This window comes from Chanodichthys erythropterus, chromosome 12, assembly GCF_024489055.1.
Source record: "Chanodichthys erythropterus isolate Z2021 chromosome 12, ASM2448905v1, whole genome shotgun sequence".
NCBI classification, from domain to species: Eukaryota; Metazoa; Chordata; class Actinopteri; order Cypriniformes; family Xenocyprididae; genus Chanodichthys; species Chanodichthys erythropterus.
The window spans coordinates 47468343-47493075 of NC_090232.1; the positions used below are offsets into that span (position 1 = coordinate 47468343).

A 24733-nucleotide genomic window follows, 5' to 3' on the forward strand; every position below is an offset into this window, starting at 1 on the left:
AGGTCCCTCAGTGCCTTGGCCTGATGGACCTGCAACAACGCCATAGCGTGTAAGGCAGAGGCAGCTTCCCCACAGGCCTGATAAGCCCTGCCGGTAAGATCCGACGAGTACTTACAGGCCCGGGAAGGGAGAGACGGCTCCCCCCGCCAGGTGGAGTTAGGGCAAAGTTGCATAGCAACGGCCCGTTCCACAGGGGGTATGCGCGTGTAACCCTTCGCTGCCCCGCCATCAAGGGTGGTGAGGGAGGAGGACCCACCGACACGGTTTCGGGCAGTAAAAGGTGCCGTCCACGTGCCCGTGAGCTCTTCATGCACTTCCGGGAAGAAGGGTACTGGGGTGGGGGGCTGAGAACCAGCCCTGGCCACCCCGAGATACCAGTCATCCAACCTCGAGGGTTCGGGACACGGTGGAGGATTCCACACGAGCCCGACCCTGTTGGCGGCCCGGGAAAGCATAGCCATCATTTCCGGGTCCGTGTCGGGCACAGTTGTCACCCCCGAAGGAGGCAACTGCGCCGACTCATCCTCCCCAGAAGTATCAGGCTCACCCTCCGATGCAGCGATCGACATCCGGTCGTCTGGGGGAGCTCCGAAGGAAACGGATGGTACACACCTCTGGGGTGGTCCACCACGTTCCGAGGGCAGCTCTACTGGCTGCGGAGCGCACGAGGGGGAGGGTTCCTAGGGGGTTGGTTCCCCGAAGGAAGCGCGCTCACCGTTATCCTCAAGTCACCAGCCCCGCCGCTCGCAGCAACCCTCTGAGGAGGATTGGAGCGAGGCGTCGGGACCGGGACTCCACCCCTTTGCAGAAAGTGGAGTCTCGACCGCAACTCCGCGATGGTCATCTTCCCACAATGGGTACATGACTCATCCACAAACGCTGCCTCAGCGTGCCTTAAGCCCAAGCACGCGATACAGCGCTGGTGACCATCCCGAGGCGCCAGGTAACGACCGCATCCAGAAACACACAAGTAGAACGACATCTTTAAAAAGACGCGAACTACTCGTGTTAGCTCTTTCAAGGACTGACTCTTTTAGGTGCTGAAGCACGCAGGGGAATAGCCGCTGCAGCACAGACAGGGAATGTGCAGCCTGTCGTGTGCACTCTCCTTGAAGGCGCTCCTCTTACCAGCTGTAACAACAGCTTTTTAGCGCTCTAGGCGCACCGTTTCACCAGCCGTGAGAACGGCCTTCACGCTGATTACAGCTTTGCTCAATCAAATTAAAGGCAAAAACAAAAACAAAAGGAGAATCGGCCCCGCTGCTGCGCTGTCCGCCTGCACCTCGCAACAAAGAGACGTCTTGAAGAGAGACTCGTTCACCACACTCGCTTTCAGTAGCTGTCTTCATAGAAGGTTTGGCTCCGAAGCGAAAAGCTGAAGATGCAACGCACCTGCTGCTCATTATATACCCGCGCTGCGAGGCGAGCAGCTGATGCATATGATTGCATGCCAATGTGCATTGGCTCGTTTAGTTACACTCGAAGTAGATTGGCCTCTCTAGCGAGATTCCTATTCGTCGGTCTGTCCGACGTACGTCGAACGTGACCGACTGAATGGGAAGTACAATTATATTCACTGTAAAAAAAAAAAAAAAAAGTTGAGCTTAGTTAAATAAGGCAACCTATCATATTCAACTTTTTAAGTTAACTTAACTAATTCATTCTGTTTATTTGCAGTTTGGACTGCCTCGTCCTTTACATTTTTATGAAGATATTTTATAAGTTTTATAATAAATAAATTGTATAATATTTTATATAACTTTTTTTTTTTTTTTTTTTTTTTTTTCTAAATGGTTACAAATAAACATTCTCCAATAGTTCAGAAAAGAGTCATCTTCAGTTTGGTTTTGTAAGGTTTTTGAATTGCTGTGTGGTTAAAATGTTCTTGATGTTTCATGTGAAGTTTTAAGGTGTCTGGTTCTTTACACCAGTGCATCGATGGTTTTGTAAATAACTAATAAAACAGATCTTTGTGAAACCTAAAAAGGTTCTCTGGTGACATTAGAACTGCTGCTCACTGGATGTTTTGTCCCCACTGGAAAAAACCAAAAGCAAAAAAATCATGACCCTTAAATCAATCAACAGAGCAGCAGCCAATTTACCAAAGGTTGCACTAAATGTTTTTTGCTTGTCATTTACAGGATATCTGCACTTTATTTTATTTGACAACATTAAGTGTTCTTTACAGTTTCCACAGTCATGATAGACTTCTAAATGTGGTTTCAAGCCTGCTGATCATGAAATGGTCACCATTTGCTGGAGTAACAATGACAAGCTTACAGGAGTCACTAAACAAAGTATAGTCGACAAATCTGAACTATTATTTTTTGATTCTGCATGTTTATGTTAAATGAGTTCAGTTCCTTGGAGAAATCAAAGTCTCCATGTAAAAAAAATAAAAATTCAAAACAGTTATTTTAACATAGCTATTGCTATACTCTTAATTTCTACATGGGTGAACTTAAGTTAAGTGTGTGATTACTTGTGTGATTTCCAATAAAACAAAAAGCAAACAAACTGCAAAAGAGAAATAGCAGTTTGGACTCTGAGGGTCACAGAGGGGGGTATAAATCTGAGCTGCTGCAGGTTCAGGATGGACGTGAAGCTGCTGTGGCTGACTGTTGTTCTTCTCTCCTCACCCCTCCTCACACTGTGTGACCCGCTGTGAGTATTAAACACACCGTTTGCTCATAGAGTTTCTTATAGATCTGTTTTTGATCTGATTTGTTCTCCTCAGGTTTGTTCTGTCAGCTCCGAATTTGCTGAGAGTGGGTTCTTCAGAGAACGTGCTTGTGGAGGCTCAGGATTATTCTGGAGGAGCTTTTGATGTAAAGATCACAATGAAGAACCACCCAAGAAAAGACAAAGAGATACTGTCCAAAACAGTGACACTGACGGCAGACAACAATTACCAGATCCTTACAGATATAAATGTGAGGCCACCTTATATGTACTTTGTGTGTGTGATTCTTCATCTACAATGGTACATTTTAGTTTGTAAATTGAAAAATGCTTTTTATTTTATTCCAAATTTGCAAAGGACTAATTGATTATGTAAGGCCTGCCTAATGGGTCCAATGACGGTTTCCCACAGGACAGGGAAGGTTTAAGCGTGTATGCCTTTTCAGCATCTCTGAACGTTCACTTAATTTCACTCGCTTAATCTGACTCCAATTTCAAATGATTCTTATTCTAAGGGTTGTGTCTCCAATTAGAAATTAATCATTTGTTATGTATTAATTTAGATATTCGATTATTCTGATTACCTTATATCTTCAATTATTTCGTTCACTGCAGTCCCGGTATCGCTTTAGAAGAGTCACTTTGGCCAACTTGCTCTTGCCGGACACAAACTCGTCAGTCTGACCTTAAACATTGGATGCAGGGTAAATATCTACCTTTAAGTCGGTCGCGCTCTGCTTACTCGTAACAAAAAGCATAGTTTTGATATATTTACGAAAACTGCAACTTATTTAAGGCAGTGATTGTCAGAAATCGAAATGGACTTAATTGACGTGCCCTATGCTCCATCTATTAAACCTTTCGTATGAACAATCCTGAACACAGATTTGAGGTAATACCTTCGCTTTGATCTACTAGAAATAATGGATTAAGAATAATACAGAATCAACTAAATATAACATTTTATTTGTCAAGTAAAAATATATCATGCCAATTACATTACAGTTAGACAATTAGAAGCCAATTCAGAAATGATAAATGCATAATATCGATTACTCAAAGAAATGCATATATACACAGGGATGGGTGAATGTCCTCAGACATTCACCCACCTCTCTGTGGGGGCCTGCAGAAGATCCCACATGACTGCTTTGCTCTTTACCTTTTATACCAGAACCAGAACAAAAGGACCGTAAATGTTTATTACACCAGCATCTGTTTTGGGGGGAGAGAAGTGGGTTTTCACAAAAGGCACCACCCAAAAGAGGACAGAATTTTCCTTAGTTTTCAATCTTCTTCATGATACTAGTGACTTCTGTGAAATTGAGACCATCTAACCAATCGCACTGAGACAATTTAAATGATACCAGTTACATTATATGTTTTGAATAACTTTCAGTGACTTGAGCCAGAGGAAGGGGAGGTGTGTGTATGTGTGTGTGTGTGTGGTGGGGGAAGCGTTGTCCTTTTGGGGTTAGGGCGAGGCGTTGTCCATTGCTACTTCTTTGAGATCTTCTTTCCAGATTAAAGTTTTATTACTTTATTGCAGGACGCTTGATCTCAGTTTTTGTTTAGCAGGAAAATCAAGCCTTACAATTATCTGTTATTCAGATCCCTGATGATCAGAACTTCTTCTCTGATGATACTCTGGAGAAGCAGTATGTGTATCTACAAGCTCAATTTCCATCCAGCACTCTGGAGAAAGTGGTCATGGTCTCATTCCAGTCTGGATATATATTTGTACAGACAGACAAGCCCATCTACACGCCTGCTAGCTCAGGTATGATTCAGTGCGACAACATGGCAAATATTGAGTAAATTAATGCACAATGAACTTTAAACATTACATCAGCAGGACATCATTGTTTTTATTATTAAATGAACTGCTGCTTTTATCAGGGTTTGAATCTGCACAAAACCAAACAACCAGAACTCATATTTCAGTTTGTGCTTTGACTTTTGCAGTTCAGTACAGGATTTTCTCTCTGACACCCAACCTGAAACCCATCAGTCAGTCTGCAATCATGGTGGAAATCATGGTACCCACTTATATAACAGCACCATATTATTACACACACTCACACACACACACACCTACACACACACACACACACACACACACACACACACACACACGTTTGTTTTTGTGAATTGTGGTGACATTCCATAGTGGTTTTTATACTTTAAATATTTCTGTGTTTCTTAATAATCCACAAGGCATCACAGTTTCATCAGAGAAGATAAATACATTGAAAGGGATGGAGTCTGAAACATACGCCATTCCTGAGGTTGCCAGGTGTGTGAAACACTGACAGAACTAAAGCTGTTCAACCTGAGTGTACCAACCAAGCTTCATTTTTAGTGCCTATAGTGTCTAATTCAGGACAATGCTTATTAAATTATAAGAAAATCATCTGTTTTGTGATTATCATCTGTTTTAATGTCATAAAAATCAGATATGTTCATGTTTGTGTTCTGCATTTATGGAAGGTGGTCACTCGGTACACAAAGAAGTTTACTGCAGACTTTGAGGTCAAAGAATATGGTAAGACCTGTGTCAACAAACTGTATGTTGTATGTATATATATATATATATACATCATGAAAATTGCATGTTATTTTTCAACTGTCCTGAATAAAGTATTTCACATAACATATGTTTACATAAAGTCCACAAGATAAAAATAAATAAATAAAAAAATAGCTGAATTTATAAAAATGACCCAGTTCAAAAGTTTACATACCCTTGATTCTTAATACTGTGTGTGATTACCTGGATGATTTATGACTGGTTGTTTTATGATGGTTGTTCACGAGTCTCTTGTTTGTCCTGAGCAGTTAAACTGAGCTCTGTTCTTCAGAAAAATTATCCAAGTCCTGCAAATTCTTTGATTTTCCAGCATCTTTTGCATATTTGAACCCTTTCCAGCAGTGATATGATTTTGAGATCCATCTTTTCACACTGAGGACAACTGAGTGACTCAAACACAACTATTACAAAAGGTTCAAACATTCATTGAATGAAACACAATGCGTTAAGAGCCAGGTGGTGAAACCTTTTGAACAAGAAGATGATGTGCAAGTTTTTCTTATTTTGTTTAAAGATCATATTTTTTCATTGAGTACTGCCCTTTGGAAGCAACAGAAGATTCTTGCATGTTTACCAGAAGAGAAAAAAAGTGTATTTTACCCTGTTCATCCAATTCAAAAAGTTTACATACAAAAAAGTTTACATACAAAAGTTTGCATCGTGTTTCCTTCTGGAGCATCAGTGAATGTTTGAACCTTTTTTAAAAGTTGTGTTTGAGTCCCTCAGTTTTCCTCAGTGTGAAAAGATGGATCTCAAAATCATACAATCACTTCTGGAAAGGGTTCAAATATGCAGAAGATGCTGGAAAATCAAAGAATCTGCAGGACCTGGAGATTTTTTCTGAAGAACAGAATTCAGTTTAACTGCTCAGGACAAAGACACTTCATTGTTATATATTTATATATATATATATATATATATATATATATATATATATATATATATATATATATATATATATATATATATAAACAATGGAGTGTCTTTGGAAACCTTTTTTGTGAGGAACTACTTCTTTCCACCACAGTTTCAAATCTCAAGTTGACAGTTTAACAGTTGAGCTGAAGCCTTCGTTATTAATTCTAAAACATCACTTTAGAACTAGTATGAAGGAACGATGAGCCACTTCATTGAAACTCATTGTAATATGTAGAGTATTATGAGAGAGAGACTGTCTGAGTGAGTTTATTACCTGCATCTACAAACCCGATTCCAAAAAAGTCACAAATTGTGAATAAAAACAGAGTGCAATGATGTGGAAATTTCAAATTTCAATATTTTATTCAGAATACAACATAGATGACATATCAAATGTTTAAACTGAGAAAATGTATCATTTTAAGGGAAAAATAAGTTGATTTTAAATTTCATGGCATTAACACATCTCAAAAAAGTTGGGACAAGGCCATGTTTACCACTGTGTGGCATCCCCTCTCCTTTTTATAACAGTCTGCAAATGTCTGGGGACTGAGGAGACGAGTTGCTCAAGTTTAGGAATAGGAATGTTGTCCCATTCTTGTCTAATACAGGCTTCTAGTTGCTCACCTGTATTAGGTCTTCTTTGTCGCATCTTCCTCTTTATGATGCGCCAAATATTTTCTATGGGTGAAAGATCTGGACTGCAGGCTGGCCATTTCAGTACCCGGATCCTTCTTCTACGCAGCCATGATGTTGTAATTGATGCAGTATGTGGCATTGTCAAGTGGGAAAATGCAAGGTCTTCCCTGAAAGAGATGACGTCTGGATGGGAGCATATGTTGTACTAGAACTTGGAAATACCTTTCAGCATTGATGGTGCCTTTCCAGATGTGTAAGCTGCCCATGCCACACACACTCATGCAACCCCATACCATCAGAGATGCAGGCTTCTGAACTGAGCGCTGATTGGGTTGTCCTTGTCCTCTTTAGTCCGGATGACATGGTGTCCCAGTTTTCCAAAAAGAACTTCAAATTTTGATTCGTCTGACCACAGAACAGTTTTCCACTTTGCCACTTTTTGGATTCGGGTTTGTAGCTTATATTCTTCAGGTCAATATTATATTCATAATCACAAAATAAGTTTGAATGTCCGCTGAGGAAAGCGATCTTTGTCTTTGTCCTTTAACATCAAAGTCAATCTCGTACGTGATGACAGAGTGAAAGTCTCGTAAGATGTTACTTTGTGACTGACTGACTGTCTTACTCATAAAGACAGTGTTTTCCACCATCTCATGGTGTATTAAAGGTGGGGTATGTAATTTTTCAACGTTTGGAAGTTAGTCGAGCCAACACCAACAACAAACATGTAACCAAGCATCATTAGGGGGCATATGACGGTCGAAGAGAGAGAACGAGCAAGAGGGAGATTTGAAGAAAAGAAAAAAAAAAATGCAGAAAGAGAGATGATGAGACACGCTACAAAACAGCTCAAAAAAATATCACTGGAATGAAGGCTTATGACAGGGCAAGCACTTTAGGACCAGCGTTAATATTAAAAAGCTTTCCAGCGCTTTTCGTGAAGCATTATTTGTTGCATGACCGCTGTGATAAACAGAGACTCACTGTTCAAGGCCGACTCAGAGCAGGGTGGTTAGGATTGGAGAGTGAGTTTTGGAGGTGGAGCAATGAAGAGAGGGGTGTGTTTGTTTGGGTTGATTTCAAATATCAACAATGTCCAACAGTGTTGTTGAAAAATACATACCTTACCTTAAATGTAACTTTCACTGAAGTCGAATCACTAATGGACTCTTACTCAATACCAGTGAGGCTACTCACTGTCGAGCCATGGGTAGAGTATAAACTCCAGCTCCCCCTCTCTCGACATACTGTGGGCATGATGGGTGGAGCTGCATCCTCCAACCACACCATAATCCTATCTCTCCACCCATTAAACAGGTTAAGCTCCACCCTTGAGCTACAGAGAGGTGGAGCTGGAGGTCATTTGGTTCTGCAGTGAGCACCACTTGAAAAAATATGGCATGTTATTTATATAATAATGTATTTATTGAACAATATTTAAATTAACAACAATAGCTATTATAACAGTATAAGTAAAATAGGGAATAAACACAAGCAAACAGTTCAGTCAAATGTACGAAAGCAGCACTCTAGTTAGTACAGGATTTAATTTCAATGTAAATATAAATTTATGAATCTTAATATAAGCCAAATCTGTTAGCTCTGGAATAAGTATTAGATTAATAACACCAAAGATTGCCTGTTTGGTATACCGAAAAATAGTTATTCACTCGCTGTGAGAATGCTGACAGCGGAGTAATTCAAACGGTTACTGTGGCGATACTGGAAGAATATTGCATGGCTGGAAAGACCTCTCAGCCAATCAGATGCAAGAACCATAAGTTGAGGGCAATTGTGGCCTAATGGTTTGCGAGTTCGACTGGTAACCCAAAGGTTGCTGGTTTGATTCCAGCACTGGCAAGAAATGACTGACCCCCCCCCCCCCCAGCATAATGGCTGCCAACTGGTGTGTGTACGTTTACTACTCACTTCTCTGCTCCTAATGTGTGCACTAATCTGGATGAGTTTAATGCAGAGGACAAATTCTGAGTATGTTTTTTCCAAAACTTTTCCTAAAATGTGATTCATGTGGAAATGTGACAAATTAATTGGTATTATTCAATGTAATGACTGAATGAGAGAGATTGTCTGAGTGAGTTTATTACCTGCATCTAGCTCTTCAGGTCAATTTTATATTCATAATCACAAAATCAGAATGTCCGATAAGGAAAGCAATCTTTGTCTCTGTCTAATAAGATGTTGTTTAAAGTAAAAACAACTTTTGTGTTTCAGTCCAGTTCTATATAAAAATCTTTGTGACTGACTCACTCATAAACTATCTCATGGTGTATTAATGTAACTTTCACTAATGTCGAAGTCACCTTTTTAATGCTATTTGAGCATAAGAAACAAAATTTATGGTACAGTTCATATTAGGGCTAAATGATTTTGGAAAATAATATAATTGAGATAATTTTTTACCAATATTGAGATTACTATTCAATATGCAATTATTTTTTTAAGCTCTTTATCTTCTGTAGTATTCAACAAAGACAAGCAATAAATAATTTTGTGGGGGTGGGAATCTTTAAGCACCTCACGATTCTATTCTGATTCTGGGAGTCGCAGTCCGATTCCAAAATGATTCTTGATATTTTTTTTTTATTTTTATTGATTAGTCTTATTAATATTTTTTTTTATTATTTAATTACATTTGTAAGTATAAGTATTTAATATAAAATAATTACACATTAAAAATGTAATTAAAACAATTGCATGTTAATAATTTTAAATAAACTAATGTAAAATGCCTTAGATTACGCCAGGATTAGGCCTTAGTTTAATTAGGACATCTAAGTAGCTTTTACACTCTCAAAAAGGATAAGTTAATTAATAACACATTTTATGTGTTATGGCTATTTTAACACATCTTTGTGTCAATTTAAGTTGATCATGTGTAGAGAGAGAGAGAGAGAGAGAAACAACACTGTGTCCAACATGTGTTAACTATCATCCAATCACATTGCTGCTACGTCACTCCACAAGCCGTTAAGCAAGTTTGTGCCTCTTTCTTCATCAGTGGATGACTTGTGTTCATTTTGACACGTTCATTGTGTAATGATTTTAACACAGTAAATGTGTCAGGAAGGTGATCTGCTGTTAACAAGCAGAATCAAAGGAGAAATTCACAAATTTAAGTCACCATCATGGAGATGAGTGTTTGCTTTAGTTGAGCTCTTGACACTTGACTTTTTAATATTAGATTTTGTTTGGGCTGCTGTAACTGAGTCATAACAGCCAGACAAGCAAAGATGATCAGGTTCTGAACTCATTTAGGCTGATTCTTGATGTCTGAGTCTCGAAATGAAAATCTTTTTTTTTTTTTTTGATCAGAGCACCTTTTAAGAAATCCTTCAGATTATATTGATAAAGCTGATCTTCTGCTGTAGAATCACAGTGCTGCTGCAATCAATAATGTAAATCTAACTCAGAGATTGGGCTCTAAATGAGTTCAGTGATTCAGGTCAAATAATGATTATGTGAAAACTTAACCAACACCACCTGATCAACTTTTTCTCTTTGCTTGACTAGCTGTTACAACTAAAGCAAACATTGATCCCCATGATGGTGACCCAAACAAAACATTTTAAATAAGACATCAACATCTAATCCTCTGTTAATTCTCAATAAAAGCTTCTGTAGACGTGTGACAGAAATAAAGTCAGTCTGGTTAGTAATAAGTGAAGCTGGTAATGCTGTTTGTGGAGTTGTTTAATCAGATCTTCAGAGATTTAATGTCTTTTATCTTCAGTTCATCTAAAGCTGTGGCTGAAGAAAGTTGTAGTTTGTGTTTTTATTTCTCTTTCTTTCAGTGTTTGTTCACAGCAGGTGTTTGAATGATTGAAAGAGTGTTTCAGGAACATCATACTAACCTTTAAATAACATTCTACTAACATTAAGGAAACTGGACATTTTCATGTTCTTGGAATGTTACAAATCAACGTTCCTACAATGTTGAATTTTCAATCAAAATTAAGTTGAAAGAACGTTTGAGTAACATTATACCTTATAAAACCATTCCTGTAATGTCAAGAAAACTTTTTTTACGTTCACAGAACCAACAGTGAATATTTAGAGAACGTTCTTATAACAAAATTCTGTTAGCTGGGTTTCAGACTGGTCACGTCCGTAACGGAGAACTGTCACGTTCGTAACGTTGTTTTTTCCTCATAAACATGCTCTGTGGAGAGCCAACCCTTCTTCATTTGGTGGGCAGTATTACTTTTGTAATTTATTTGCACATATTTGCCATTTCCTGTAATAGTTTTACACTTAGTTTTGCTTTTGAGTAAATTCTATTGTTAGAAGTTTGTTGTTGGTATCGGCCGACTAACTTCCAAAAAGTGTATCTGAAATAATACTGAGTCCACCTTTAATGCCATGCCTGCTATTTAAGTGACTATATTCTCATTATAAACTAAGTATTACACTATTGATGCTCAAAACACCATCACTTGCAGAAGTTTTAAAGAATGCTCCATGCATACAGTCATTTGTAAATTCGGCAAGCAGTGTTTGAGATTTCAGGATTTCCCCATTCAAATAGATAAGACTTGGATTTCCTAAACAGCTGCCTGGAGGCATTGGCTGCTGAATGCCGATTGAACAGACTTAATTTGGTTAAACCATCTAAATTAAATGTAATGGTCAGATTGAAGTTAAAAAGTTAAATGGCTCATTTCCTTCTGTGGAACAGAAAACACCCAAGCTGCCCTTTTTCTATGGAATGAAATGGTCAGAGATAGCCATCGGCACTATTGCTTTTACAGCAGAAATTGTATTTTATAGGTATCTGTTTGGACAGAAGGTGGAAGGAAATGCATTTGTGGTGTTTGGTGTGATGGACGGTGAGAAGAAAACAAGTATTCCTGCATCTCTTCAAAGAGTTCAGGTGAGAGAAATTAAACAGTTTATAAGTTACGATCAATCTAATTTCTCTTCACCTAGAGGACGACTTAAATAAAGCATTAAAAGTGCTTTCTCATATATGAATAGATAATGAAAGGAGCAGGTACTGCAGAACTGACCAGGGAGATGATCACTAAGACCTTTCCAAACATTGAGCAGCTGGTTGGACGATCAATCTATGTTTCAGTCAGTCTTTTAACAGAAAGTGGTAAGACTCAACTGATACTGTACATCTGTATACACATGTTTACATGCCTGTGTGTGATCCCAGCTAAAAATGAACTGACATTCTGGCAAGGTTTTTCTCAAAGTTATGAACAAACATTCTTCCAGTAATGCTAATAGTGTGTTTCTTCAACGTTATCTGGTCTTTATTAATGTTCTCAAAAGGTTAGCTCAAAATCAGTTTTTATACATTGTTTGTCATTGTTTTTTTTTTGTTTTTTTTAAATGTCTTCATAATGTTGGGAGAAAATGTCCTTAGGATAACATCTTGGAACAGCATTTAAACATTAGAATGGCAAACTAACTTCAAATGAATAAGGTTGGGTTTGCTCTTAAAAAAAACAAACAAAATCCTTGGAATGTGGGAAAGTTTTATAATCTGTCCCATAGTTATTGTTCTTAACTTTTCTCCTAAATTTATTTCGGATCACTAACTTTCTAACTTGAAAATGGCTTAAAGGTTAGATGTTACACAGCAAAATCCCCTGTGTTTCATTAAACCCTCTCAGTGTGAGCATTAGTGACGACACTTGAAGTCATTTGAAAATTAGGCCGCTGGCATCTCCAGGATAACCGCACATCACTCCAGGATAACTGAAAATGGGCAAAGAGGTGGGACTTGGTTGGAACTGAGGTTCCTGGTTGCTGAAACCACGCCTGCCTAGCTCGACATGATCATGTTATCAGGCTAAGGAGCTATCGATCTATATTAGATACTATCTAAAATATTAATATTCTAATGATATAGTTAAGTAAGTTATAGATAAAGATAAGTTATGTCATCAGAAAGTTCTAAAGTGTTTACTGTCAATCTACAGTGTCTTTTTTATGATATAGATGCTCCAGCAACAGTAATTGTAATTTGTGTTAGATGTGCAAATGACAACACGCAAATTCAATGGGACTTCATACCTTTATAATGAAATAGTTAAAATGTCCATGAGCGTCCATTGAAAAACAAAGAAAACAGTACTTTTTGTCCACAAAAGCGTTAAATCCAAGAAATATTGATATATCATCCATTGTTTACATCACATTTCTTCTGAATTATCTGCTCTCTATCATCGTTCTTCAAGAAATTATGCAACCTGAGGAGCATTTATGTTGTAAAACTGTATATGATCGTATATATCTCACAAACAATGAGCCTGCATCCAAAGTATAATTTTTCAAAATGCAGCAGTTTTATTTATAATATCCAAAGCAGTGCTGTCAGAGTTTTATATCCTCCCACCATTGTCATTGTAGTAAATCTCACGAACAAAACTTTTAGCCAATTCCAAGATGATCCAATAACGTGTGTTCTGTTTATTTTCCACATGTGTATACATGTACAGAGACGCACATCTGTTTCAAGTCTCCACTGCTAACGCAGCAAGCCATATTATTTTATAATTGTATAAGATAATCCAGAAAAAAGCACAGACAAGGCAGAGATGCCAAATTCAGCAGCTGGAATTAGTTGAGGTAACATGACGGCTCACAGACAGCAGCACAATTCACCTGTCACTCAAGTGACCACGCCCTTAATTATGCAGAGCTTTAAGGCTTAATATCATTTAAACAGATGAATTATAAAAAAAAAAAAAAATCACCCCCCTCAGATTTGTCATGAAGGGCAAAATGAGCTGTATAGACCAAAACCACAATTTGATCCAGCTGTAAACATTTTTTCTGCTGTAATGTTGGCCATTTTAGCATGGTGGTCAATAAGATCCTGCTCCCTTTCGGAGCCTGTCCCTAGTGGCCCGTCGATGAATAGCAGTTTAAGTTAAGTCACTTCCATATTAGGGGAGGTTGCAGCTTGGCCCACAAACATGCATTCACCCACCCTAACATTGCTGGCCTGAGTCATTGCCGGCCATTAAAAGGACACACTGGCCTCTTCACTCCAATGAGCAACATAAACAATACAGAGTACCTCGATCCAGGTGTGGGTAAAGCAATCAAGCATGCCAAGCGGCCCGCTCGGTTTCTCATTTGCTCCGCCGCCGGGCTACAAAGTCTTCCGAAACGCGGTGCACTATCCAGCGGTGCCAGAGGAACACGGGGACTCAGAACATTATCTTGTGTTGCGACGATTCTCTTTCGGTGCAAAAGGAGCTCGTAATGCCAGCCGATCAGAGCTCTAACCTTTGTCTTTCCTTCAACAATGTCCTGTCCTGTACCAACGTTACACTGTTACTCCTAATAACCGTCTTCTCATCCGAACATAAGCAGTGCTATTTGAGTGATGCTTAGTCACTTAAAATACCCAAATTAGATAGCAAACTATATTAGAAACACTGACAGAGTGAATTCTTGCTGAAGAAACACCCACTTTACTAATAATAATTAAAGGGTTAGTTCACCCAAAAATTCATTGTAAAAATGTCATTTATTACTCACCCTCATGTCATTCTACAACCATAAGACCTTTGTTCATCTTCAGAACACAAGTTAAGGTATGTTTGATGAAATCCAATGGCTCAGTGAGGCCTCTGTTGAGAGCAAAGCCACTGTACCTCTCAAGGTCCATAAAGGTACTAAAAAAAGGTGTACAGTGTTTCTAAACAAATTAACGACTTTTCAACAATATCTAATGATAGCCAATTACAAAACACTGCTCTGGAATTTTAATAATCAATTCAGAGGTTCGGAAAGGTAAAGCTTAATGTACTCCTTGAAATGTTCCAGTTCATTGAGGAAATCTTCTTGTAAGTCACAACTGTATTTATTTTGAAGAAGTGTGGCAGATGAGCAGATTTGTTGCGGCGAGAGTTCAGTGATCTTGTTTAAAAATCCAAACATGTTGTCCAGTCCTTTGTAGGACTCACATCTCTTGCGTACCTCTGCAACAAGTTTATCAATGATAACATTAAAAACAATGACAACAAATGCATGTCTAGCTGATATTGCAATATCACAATCTGGGCTTGATGACTCATCTGCTTGTTTTTTTGCGTTGTCTGGTTCTCTGTGTGTCTGTCTTGTAGTTATGTTTGACACTTTGTGACATTTCCTTTGCTGTCCCCTCAAACTTGTCAAACTGATCACAAAGGCAAGAGATGTTTCTTAATGATGCAGTGAGCTCATGTGCTTGTGAAAGGTCTATTTAAACTTTTTGCAGGTACTCACTGACATTATTACACCACCTTACACCAACAGCAGAATAGTTGTTGTATGTCAATGTCCATTTCATTCAAAGCTTGTTACTGATCATATGCGCAATATCTGGAGTTGAGTCAACACTTATGGCAAAAGCCAGTTTGATTCTGTTAATTATTTCTGAGTAAACCTTAATTGGACAAATTCTTCACAAGTAGTGGTTGACAAGTATGATGGAGTGCCTCTACCGAGAAATGGATCAAACTGACTAATCAATTTGAACAATCCCAAATATGATAAATAAAACTTGCAGTGTTAAATTGTATGAGATAACATTATGCATTACAAACTAACATGAAGTAACAGAAAAGGAAGGTAAATAAGTGAAGATTGTGGATCTTTCTATCAGGCTCGTAAGTTCATTTATGTTTTTTTTTTTTTTAAATCTTAACAAAAATTAAGGCGTAACAGCCAAATCACAGCCATGATTATTAAACTCTATGACGACAACACTCTTTTTTGAGCTAATGCTTATAATTAGATGAGGTGTGGGGTAAAGGTGTGAATCTTCACTTGCCTCATGATTTGATTTGATTACGATACATAGGGTGCGATACAAAACGATTCTTGATGCATTGCAGTGTAAAGATTAACATTAACCAAATGTAAATAATTACCGCATAGGCTTAAAGGTGATAAAGAGGATCTTTTCGTCGACTGAGAATCCAAAGACTGTTACTGAGTTTTTGAAATGAGCGCAAGCGTAAGAACAACCCCCCCTCCTTTCGAGGGAACGCCCTTCCAAAACTCGTGCACGAGTACTGGAACATGAGTGTTTTCCACCGGCATTCGCTGTGTCGTGTTAGTGGATTCATTATGTTAGACTCACACATATGAATGTAGCTTGAAACAGATTTGTAAAAACCAAATTCCATGTGATTTTTGGCCGTTCACACTTGCTAAACCTGATCAGATTTCAATTGGAAATGCACAACAATCAGATTTTGACTGACAGTCTGAATGAGGCTTTTGTATGTCTACCTTATTTAAGATCATCAGCCCCAGGACCACGATTTAAAACCACTGCTTTGTATAATGTGGAACAATTCGAATCCAGTCAAAGTGTAATTTATGGAGGAGTTGTGTGATAAAAGTGGTGTGATGATCACTGCTTCTTGGTCTCAATAACAGTAACAGAACACACTCCTGTTTCTATTCCTGATTTGTGTTTGAATCAGCCGGCAGGTTTTGGAATGTCGCTGGACAGCGTCATCACTCTCTAGAGGCGATGGCCTATGCTGTGCTGGCGCTTGTGAAGGCCAAAGACTTCAATAAAGCTGGAGAGGCAGTGCACTGGCTGGGCAGACAACAGTCTCATTATGGCGGTTCTGGCACCACACAGATACACTAACATCTCATCATTTTACCGTGGTAAACAGGTGTAGATCTTGTCTTTGAAAGCTCTTGTGTGCTTTCTAGGCGACCATCATGGTGTTCCAGGCCCTGGCAGAGTATCGTACACAAGTGAAGGACCAACAAAACTTCAATCTGGACGTGGAGCTGGCAGTGGCAGGAAGGAGCAGACCTGTCAGATTTAATATTAATAGAAGAAATGTGCATATTACACGATCAGACAAGGTGACGAATAACTCATCTACCTGCTTCAAATTGTGTGCTGCTCATGTCATTTGGATGATTTTGTTGTATTTGGGGAGTTTTGTTATTCATCATCTATCATTTATAATCGTCTATGTTGATAGTTTTGTGTTTACTCTTACATCATGGATTTGATTATTCTGATGATATTCACTCAACAGGTGGAGATCAACGAGGACTTCAATGTGACGGCTAGAGGAACTGGATCAGCCACTCTCTCTGTGAGTGTTCATGAGCGTTTATACGGTCAACAGCGAGATTAAAACAAGCATATAAACATCTATTGTGCTGTTTTCAGGTTTTGACGCTGTACTACGCCAGATCTGTTGAGAAGAAGTCTGACTGTAGATTATTTGATCTGACAGTTAAGATGGAAAAAGACTCTGAAAGTAAGATTGACAAAGAGACTTTTCTGTTACACTTACTATACATTTAAGGCTTTTCACACTGTGCTTAAAGGGTTAACCCAGATAGCAAGCAATGATCGGAACAATCAATGTTAATGTGTCAACGTTAACGCATTGAATCAATATCACTTTTGCACCCTCAATTAACGTTGAAAAAATGTTGAAATTTCAACAAAAAATCATTGGAAATGGCATTGATGTTGGTTCAACATTATTCTTACACTCTCAGAAAATGAAACACAACTTCAACTGACTTAAAGCCACAAAGTCTGAAATCAACTGAAGATAAAATAAGACAATAAATCTCTCAAGATCTCCGCAGAAGTTCTTTTTGAGAATTAACAGGTTTAGATGTTGATGTTTTATTGAAAATGTTTGGTCACCATTTTGGTGGTCAGTATTTCCTTTAGTTGGGCAGTTTTACTCTGGTGTTTGATGCAGGTGTATGTGACTTTCTTCTTTTAGAAGAACACAATCAGAGATATATTTAAAAATATCCTTAGTCCTCCAAGGTTTATTATAGTTTTGAATGGCAGCCCAAATTTTAAAGCCACTTTTATAAATTTTACTTTATACAATTTTAAATAAGGATATTTGTCATAAACAAATACATTGATTTGCTTCAGAAGGCCTTTTTTATCTTCAAGATTTGGGCTGCTCTTCACAACCATTATAAACCTTGGAGGACTAAGGATATTTTCAAATAGATCTCTGATTGTGTGAATCTGAAAGAAGATAGTCATATACACCTATGGCTTGAGGGTGAGTAAATCATGGCATAATTTTAATTTTTGGATGAACCATCCCTTTAACCCTGAGTTATTGTCACTCTAAACCCTGTTTAAGAACGTTTGACATGTGTAACTACAACTGCATAGACATTAGAAGTGGGATTAGCACTGCTATTTACAAATGAAATGTTTTGTATGAAAAAAATAAAAATACTCTAAAAGTAAAAAGTGTATTACTTGACTTGACCTGACCTGAACTAAAACCACCAAATGCTTTTGTTTCCCTTAAGCAAAACCAGGAGACATTGCAAGTTACAACGTCATTATGGATTTCTTGTATGTGAACATATACCCTAATTTATTTCTCTCAAGAAACCATTTGTAATTAATCAGCATGTGCTCATTTAGGCTGTTTTCACACTTTTTTGTTTACTTCTTTGGTGGCCGAGTTCGATCCCGCCCTACTTTTCCACATTCGCTGTATGTTTGCTTCAGGAACAGCTGATTACCCACATGATTAGATAATGACTCCAATTTCACAGCGTTCTGACGTGGATGCAACTTGTTCTTAAAAGACCATTAATTCAGACTACAATAAATAAAGTTTATTATACTACAATATAAGAAATATTTTTTAGCACCAAAAGCTCTATTGTGAAAACAGCCTTAAACACAGATCAAAACTGAAGACCAATGAAACCTGTTCAAAAATTGCTCTCGATCTGTCCATCTTCACAGGTACAAAAGAGATGAAACCGATGCCACCATGACTATTCTGGACATTGGCATTCCGACTGGATTTGATGTTGAAGAAAATGATCTTAAAGAGGTATTGTGATGATAAACTGATGCAGAGATGACGCACATTTGTTTACAAGAGGAATCTAACATACATCTGCAGATAGACCATTTAACATTTTTGTCATCATGTCTTGCATTGAGGTTTTCTCATGTTCTTGCTCTCAGTTGTCTTCAGGGAAGGAGAGATACATCCAGAAATATGCAAAGAATACAGGGCTGTCAGGGCGAGGATCCCTCATCCTCTACTTGAATAAGGTATTTCAACCGACGATGATGTCGAACACTGATTTGTTTTCTTTTGCTTAATATCCAGAGGTGGAAAGTCCAAGGGTCAGTGAGTAAAAGTCCTGCCATATTTTTTTATTCCACCCACTGAAGCAGTGTTAAAGTTAATGAGATAATTAAGTGATAAACTGAGTGATGATTGACAATTATTGAAGACACCTGATGATAACAAGCAGAATCACCAGGAGAAAATCACAATTTTTAAGCCACCATCGTGGAGATGCGTGTTTGCTTTAGTTGAGCTCTTGACCCTTGACTTTTTATTATTAGATTTTGTTTGGCTGTTGTAAATCAATAAGAATAGTCTGACAAGCAAAGTTAAAAGATGATCAGGTGGTGTTGGTTATGTTTTCACATAATCATTATTTGATCTGAATCACTGAACTCATTTAGAGCCCAATCTCTGAGTTAGATTTACATTATTGATTACAGCAGAACTGTGATTCTGCAGAAGATCAGCTTTATCAATATAATCCAAAAGATATCTTGAAAATTTGTTCTGACAAATTAAACAAAATAGACAGTCTTTTAGGCACACAGAGACATCAAGAATCAGCCTTTGAATCTCAATGACGGTGACAAGAAACATATTCTGATCAACAGATCAACTCTGAACGTTAGAAAACAAGCTACTAAAATGTCACAGAAAAACAGAAGATAAGAAATAGTGACAAAGGAAAGTACTAAGACAATTCAGCTAATCAATTATTCATGCAGCTGTGATGGATGAATTTTGATTGGTGGCTCCCAGAATGCACTGCAACATGCTTTATTATTCTCACCACTGTTGAGATTCACAGGCTGATTCTTGATGTCTGTCTCTAAATGAGACATATTTTTTTGTTTTATCATTGCACCTTTTAATAAGTCCCTCAGATTATATTGATAAAGCTGATCTTCTGCTGTAGAGTCGCAATGCTGCTGTAATCAATAATGTAAATCTAACTCAGAGATTGGGCTCTAAATGAGTTCAGTGAATCAAGTCAAATAATGATTATGTAAAAACATAACCAACACCACCTGATCATCTTTTCTATCTGTTTATTATAATTCAGTTATAACAGCCAAACAAAATCTAATAATAAAAAGTCAAGGGTCAAGAGCACAACTAAAGCAAACACTCATCTCCATGATGGTGGCTTAAAAATAGTGATTTTCTCCTTTGGTGATTCTGCTTGTTATCATCAGGTGTCTTCAATAATGTTCAATCATCATTCAATTTATCACTTCATTATCTCATTAACTTTAACACCGCTTCAGTGGGTGGAATAAAAAATATGGCAGGACTTTTACTTTCTGACCCCCGGACTTTACACCTCACAGTATTGTTGATTCTAATTGGCTGAAAGATGATCTAAGATGCTCATTAACTGTAAGGCCACATAACAGCATATTCATATTCATATAATAACATTTTTACACATATAGCAATGCAAAATAGGGGGGGGGGGGGGGGTATTTATTTATTTATTTTTATTTTTTTGCTTATAAGTTAATGTGGGCAGTTTAGAGTTACAATATGATATTTAATATGTTAATTTATATCATGTATCATTTCAAGACTTTTCTGTCTCATTAGGTTTCTCATAAAGAGATCGAAAGACTCGTCTTCAGAATGAATAAGATGGTTGATGTGGGTCTGCTTCAACCTGCCCCAGTCACAATATATGAATATTATTCACCAGGTGAAATATTGCAGCATGTACACACACACACACACACACACACACACACACACACACACACACACACACACACACACACACACACACACACACACACAGACACACACAGACACACACAGACACACACAATTTAAACTGAAGCTCTCAAATTAACTTTTTAATGTAGTGCCATTAACTATTAAAAATAATGCATTTATGTTATGTAATAAGTGATTATTGTACAATGGCTCAATTCAAGCTTGAATTATTTTTGTGAGTCAGTAGAGCCTCAGCTGCTGCGACAGCAGACTTTTCTCCCCCCTCACCTCACATACATGCTGTTGTATAACATGCATTAGGTTTAGAGAAGGCAGTTCAAATATCAGTCACCAGGGGGACATTCTACTTCCTGTTTCTCAACACTATCACAGTGATATCACAGTGGTGTCACATGATGTGAGTGCACACCCAGCTAACAGATTTTTTTTGTTATAAGAACGTTCTCCAAACATACAACTGACTTCCAGACACAGGCTTAGATGAAATCAACTGAAATAAAAGAAGACGTATACCCCTGGTTTCACAGACAATGCTTAAGCTAATCCCAGAATTTCTGTAGGGTACGTTTATAAAAGCTAGTTAAATGTCCTAATTAAAATAAATCCTAATCCTGGCTTGGTCTAAGACCTGTCTGTGAAACCGGGCCTAAATCTCTCAAGATCTGATTAAACTCCACACACAGCTTTACCAGCTTCACTTATTACTAACTTTCTGTCATACAGAAGCGCCTATTGAGAATCAACAGAGGTTTAGATGTTGATGACTTAAGGTGAAGATACACGGGGCAACTTTTTGACCAATGTTGCTGTCAACGGGCAACCTGATGAGACACAGGGCAACTAATTAGGGCAACAGACAGTTGGCAGCAACTAATCAGAGAGGAGCAAATCTATTGCCATCCCAATAAATACTTTATTATAAACACTTGTTAGGTACATTATTTCAACTTTTCCACTATTTTCTTCATTTTTATTAAAAATAAATGCCTTTCTGATCTGATTTGTGATAGGAAAAGGGAGAAAGGGCGAGTTCAGCAAAAGGCGCATTCAAACCCACGTCAATCGCATCAAAAGCTACATGTGCCATACGCCCTACAGCCTACGGTATACAGACGTTAAACAGACCCCGTCTTTTTAGTATTTAACTGAAATCATTCAATGGCTCAATTACAGCTTACACGCATTACTTTGGACAGTTGTTGGTATTATATATAATTAAGCATTATATGAGGTAAATTCCCTGCTTTGACACATGACAACTTGCTAGCGTAAAAAGATATAAGTTCACACTCCCTTTCTCCGCTCCACTGACACTGAGAGGCCGCCATCTTGTTTTAATTTTTTCTGAAATCTCTGAACCGGTCACATGATCGGCTGCTAACATTCTGATTGGCGGATCTCAAAAAATTGCCACCGACCGTTCTAACATATCCAGATATAAATGTATTGCTCATTCTCAGTAGGAAAGTGCTCAAGCAACATTGCTCAAAAAGTTTCCCCGTGTATCATCACCTTTATTGTTCATTTGGTTTGAAGGCCAGCCAAAGAAGCCAGCAGACAGGCATTATGCAAACATGTTACATAGTGACACAGACATTTTACCGAATAGTCATCACTTACACATCAGTGCTTGTGTTTTGGGACAACACTTGTGTTAGTTTTGACACATTCACTGTGTCGTCATGAAACAGGAAGTTGTTGTAACTCAAGCATACAATGTCCAATCTGCCTCAAACTTCACATGTTTGATAAGTGCCCTGGCCTGAAGACATCTACATGCCAAAATTTTGTCATAGTCATATCGCCACCAGCTGGTAGCAAGAAGTGTGGCAAATGCAAAAGACTGACGTTGTCCTGCTATATTTATATCCAGGGGTGCACATAACTCTTTTGGTCTGGTTCTCAAGGGAGCATCTGGAGATGTTGCTTTGTACTCACACTTTACACGACACAGTTATCCTAAAATCTGTCTTCATCACTTTCCTCCTGACTGCTCTCCTCACTATCTTCTTTTCTCTCGAACATTGTAGATGATGATAATGATTTTTTAAATTGTATTTTACTAACATTAATGACACAGACAACAGCAAGACTATTAGGCTGCTGTCACTTTAAGAAGGAAAGCAAGGATCGAATAACTGACACATATCCACATTTCTTTCTCAACTGTTCACTTATGATGTAACCGAGAGAATACTTGCCGAGACAGGTATTTTTACATAATTTTGTGTGTATGTGTCCATTCAAGCGTAAGTAAATGCTAAAGAGGAATTAATTCAGTCGTCAAGTGCTGTCTCTCTCTCTCTCTCTCTCTCTCTGTGTGCACACGATTCAGGGGTGTGAGGCTGTGCGCACAGATAAAAGCTCGCAAGTCCTGATTTTCGCCTCTTCTTCCACTTTTAAAATCGTTTGAATGACTTAATTTGTGAGACAAAGCACATCCAAATGATAAACTTTCACTCTGTGCTGGTGTCACAGACACACCAGGCTCTACCATCACACAGACACAGCGCACGTCATCACCTGAGTTCTAATCACGCACACCTGCAACCCATCAGCACCCTCATCAACAGCAGCACAAAAGGCACACGCACTCACACAGTCACTGTCCGGTCTCGTTTGCACATGGTCTTACCTGTGTGCTTACCTCAAGGACTTCTTCCAAGATACTTTTACCTGTCTCCAGCGTGTCTCCTCGTTGTTTCCTCGTCTCCTGTGAGTTCCGCTGTGTCTTCTCAGCTCCAGTCTGTCATCTGTCAAAAATATCTGCAAGAGAAAAGACAAGTACCAATCCAGTATCCATATCTGCCATCAGTTTAACCTGCCATCACTTACCTGCACTCCGTCACTGCCACTGGTTGTTCAATAAACTATATTACTTGCATTCCTGTGTCTCTGTCCCCTTCTGTACTGTAACAGATGGTTAAATTTAGCAGTTAGTCCGCGAATCACATGCATGTCAAACCGTTGGACCTTATCCGTACAGATCATGGATTAACTGATCTGTTGCACACCTAATAATTAAGAACACACTCATCATCATGATCGCTATCTTACAAGAGATGGAGAAAAATCCACCTCCAGTAAGTGAACCGGTCCTCAAAATTGTTGGTACTCAAAAGCGCTTTCCTCCATGTTTTCTGGTGCGCATCGTTTATTTTTATCATGCATGTGCACCTGCATACCACTTATGTGCACCCTCGTTTATACTTAAATGCAAATTGCCCACTGTGCTCTGTTTTCCTAAAGCCACTGGGTGGCAGTGCAACGGGTGCGAGGGCCCTTTCATCGCTGCTTGCAGCTTTAATGTCATATAATATATTTTTTAAAATTATGTACAGTAGCTTTTTTATTTAATTAACCTCCCTTCATTAAACCTGTGTGTGTTTCAGATGCTCGCTGTACAAAGTTCTACCACCCTGAAAGATCAGACGGCGCTCTATACAGACTGTGTAAGGGAGATGTGTGCCAGTGTGCAGAAGGTATTATCACACAAATAATAGTTTAAAATGACCATATCCTGTACTATTGTGATATTTTATTTGGTTCCCTTCAGTCTACTTGCAATTTGAAACATTAAAGGGTTAGTTCACCCAAAAATGAAAATTCTGTCATTTATTACTCACCCTCATGTCGTTCCACACCCGTAAGACCTTCATTAATCTTCGGAACACACATTAAGATATTTTAGTTGAAATCCGATGGCTCCGTGAGGCCTGAATAGGGAGCAATGACATTTCCTCTCTCAAGATCCATAAAGGTACTAAAAACATATTTAAATCAGTTCACTTAAAAAAAGGCCAAATTTTGACATGCTGTTTTACATTAAAGGGTCATGAAACCCCCCTCTTTCAGCTCAAGTCTAGCTCACAATCTTTTTGAAAAATGCAACTTAAATGTGCGTGGTGGCTGTGAGAAGAGGGGAGAGGAGAGGAGAGGAGAGGAGAGGAGAGGACAGGAGAGGAGAGGACAGGAGAGGAGAGGACAGGAGAGGAGAGGACAGGAGAGGAGAGGACAGGAGAGGAGAGGAGAGGACAGGAGAGGAGAGGAGAGGAGAGGAGAGGAGAGGAGAGGAGAGGAG

The 24733-nt window shown here is 38.5% G+C and overlaps 2 protein-coding genes across 2 annotated transcripts; both read left to right on the forward strand.

Moving 5' to 3' along the window:
• The first annotated feature begins 2593 nt into the window (after positions 1-2593).
• Positions 2594-9729, forward strand: LOC137032408 (complement C3-like). Its single transcript, XM_067404163.1, has 7 exons — positions 2594-2664; positions 2738-2933; positions 4294-4462; positions 4648-4722; positions 4891-4978; positions 5157-5227; positions 9716-9729. The coding sequence occupies exons 1-7, from the start codon at positions 2594-2596 to the stop codon at positions 9727-9729; spliced, it is 684 nt and encodes a 227-aa protein (XP_067260264.1).
• Positions 9730-11555: 1826 nt separating this feature from the next.
• Positions 11556-24160, forward strand: LOC137032409 (complement C3-like). Its single transcript, XM_067404164.1, has 10 exons — positions 11556-11720; positions 11825-11945; positions 16288-16449; positions 16527-16687; positions 16867-16926; positions 17004-17119; positions 18582-18672; positions 18810-18899; positions 20509-20614; positions 24045-24160. The coding sequence occupies exons 1-10, from the start codon at positions 11556-11558 to the stop codon at positions 24158-24160; spliced, it is 1188 nt and encodes a 395-aa protein (XP_067260265.1).
• The last annotated feature ends 573 nt before the right edge of the window (positions 24161-24733 follow it).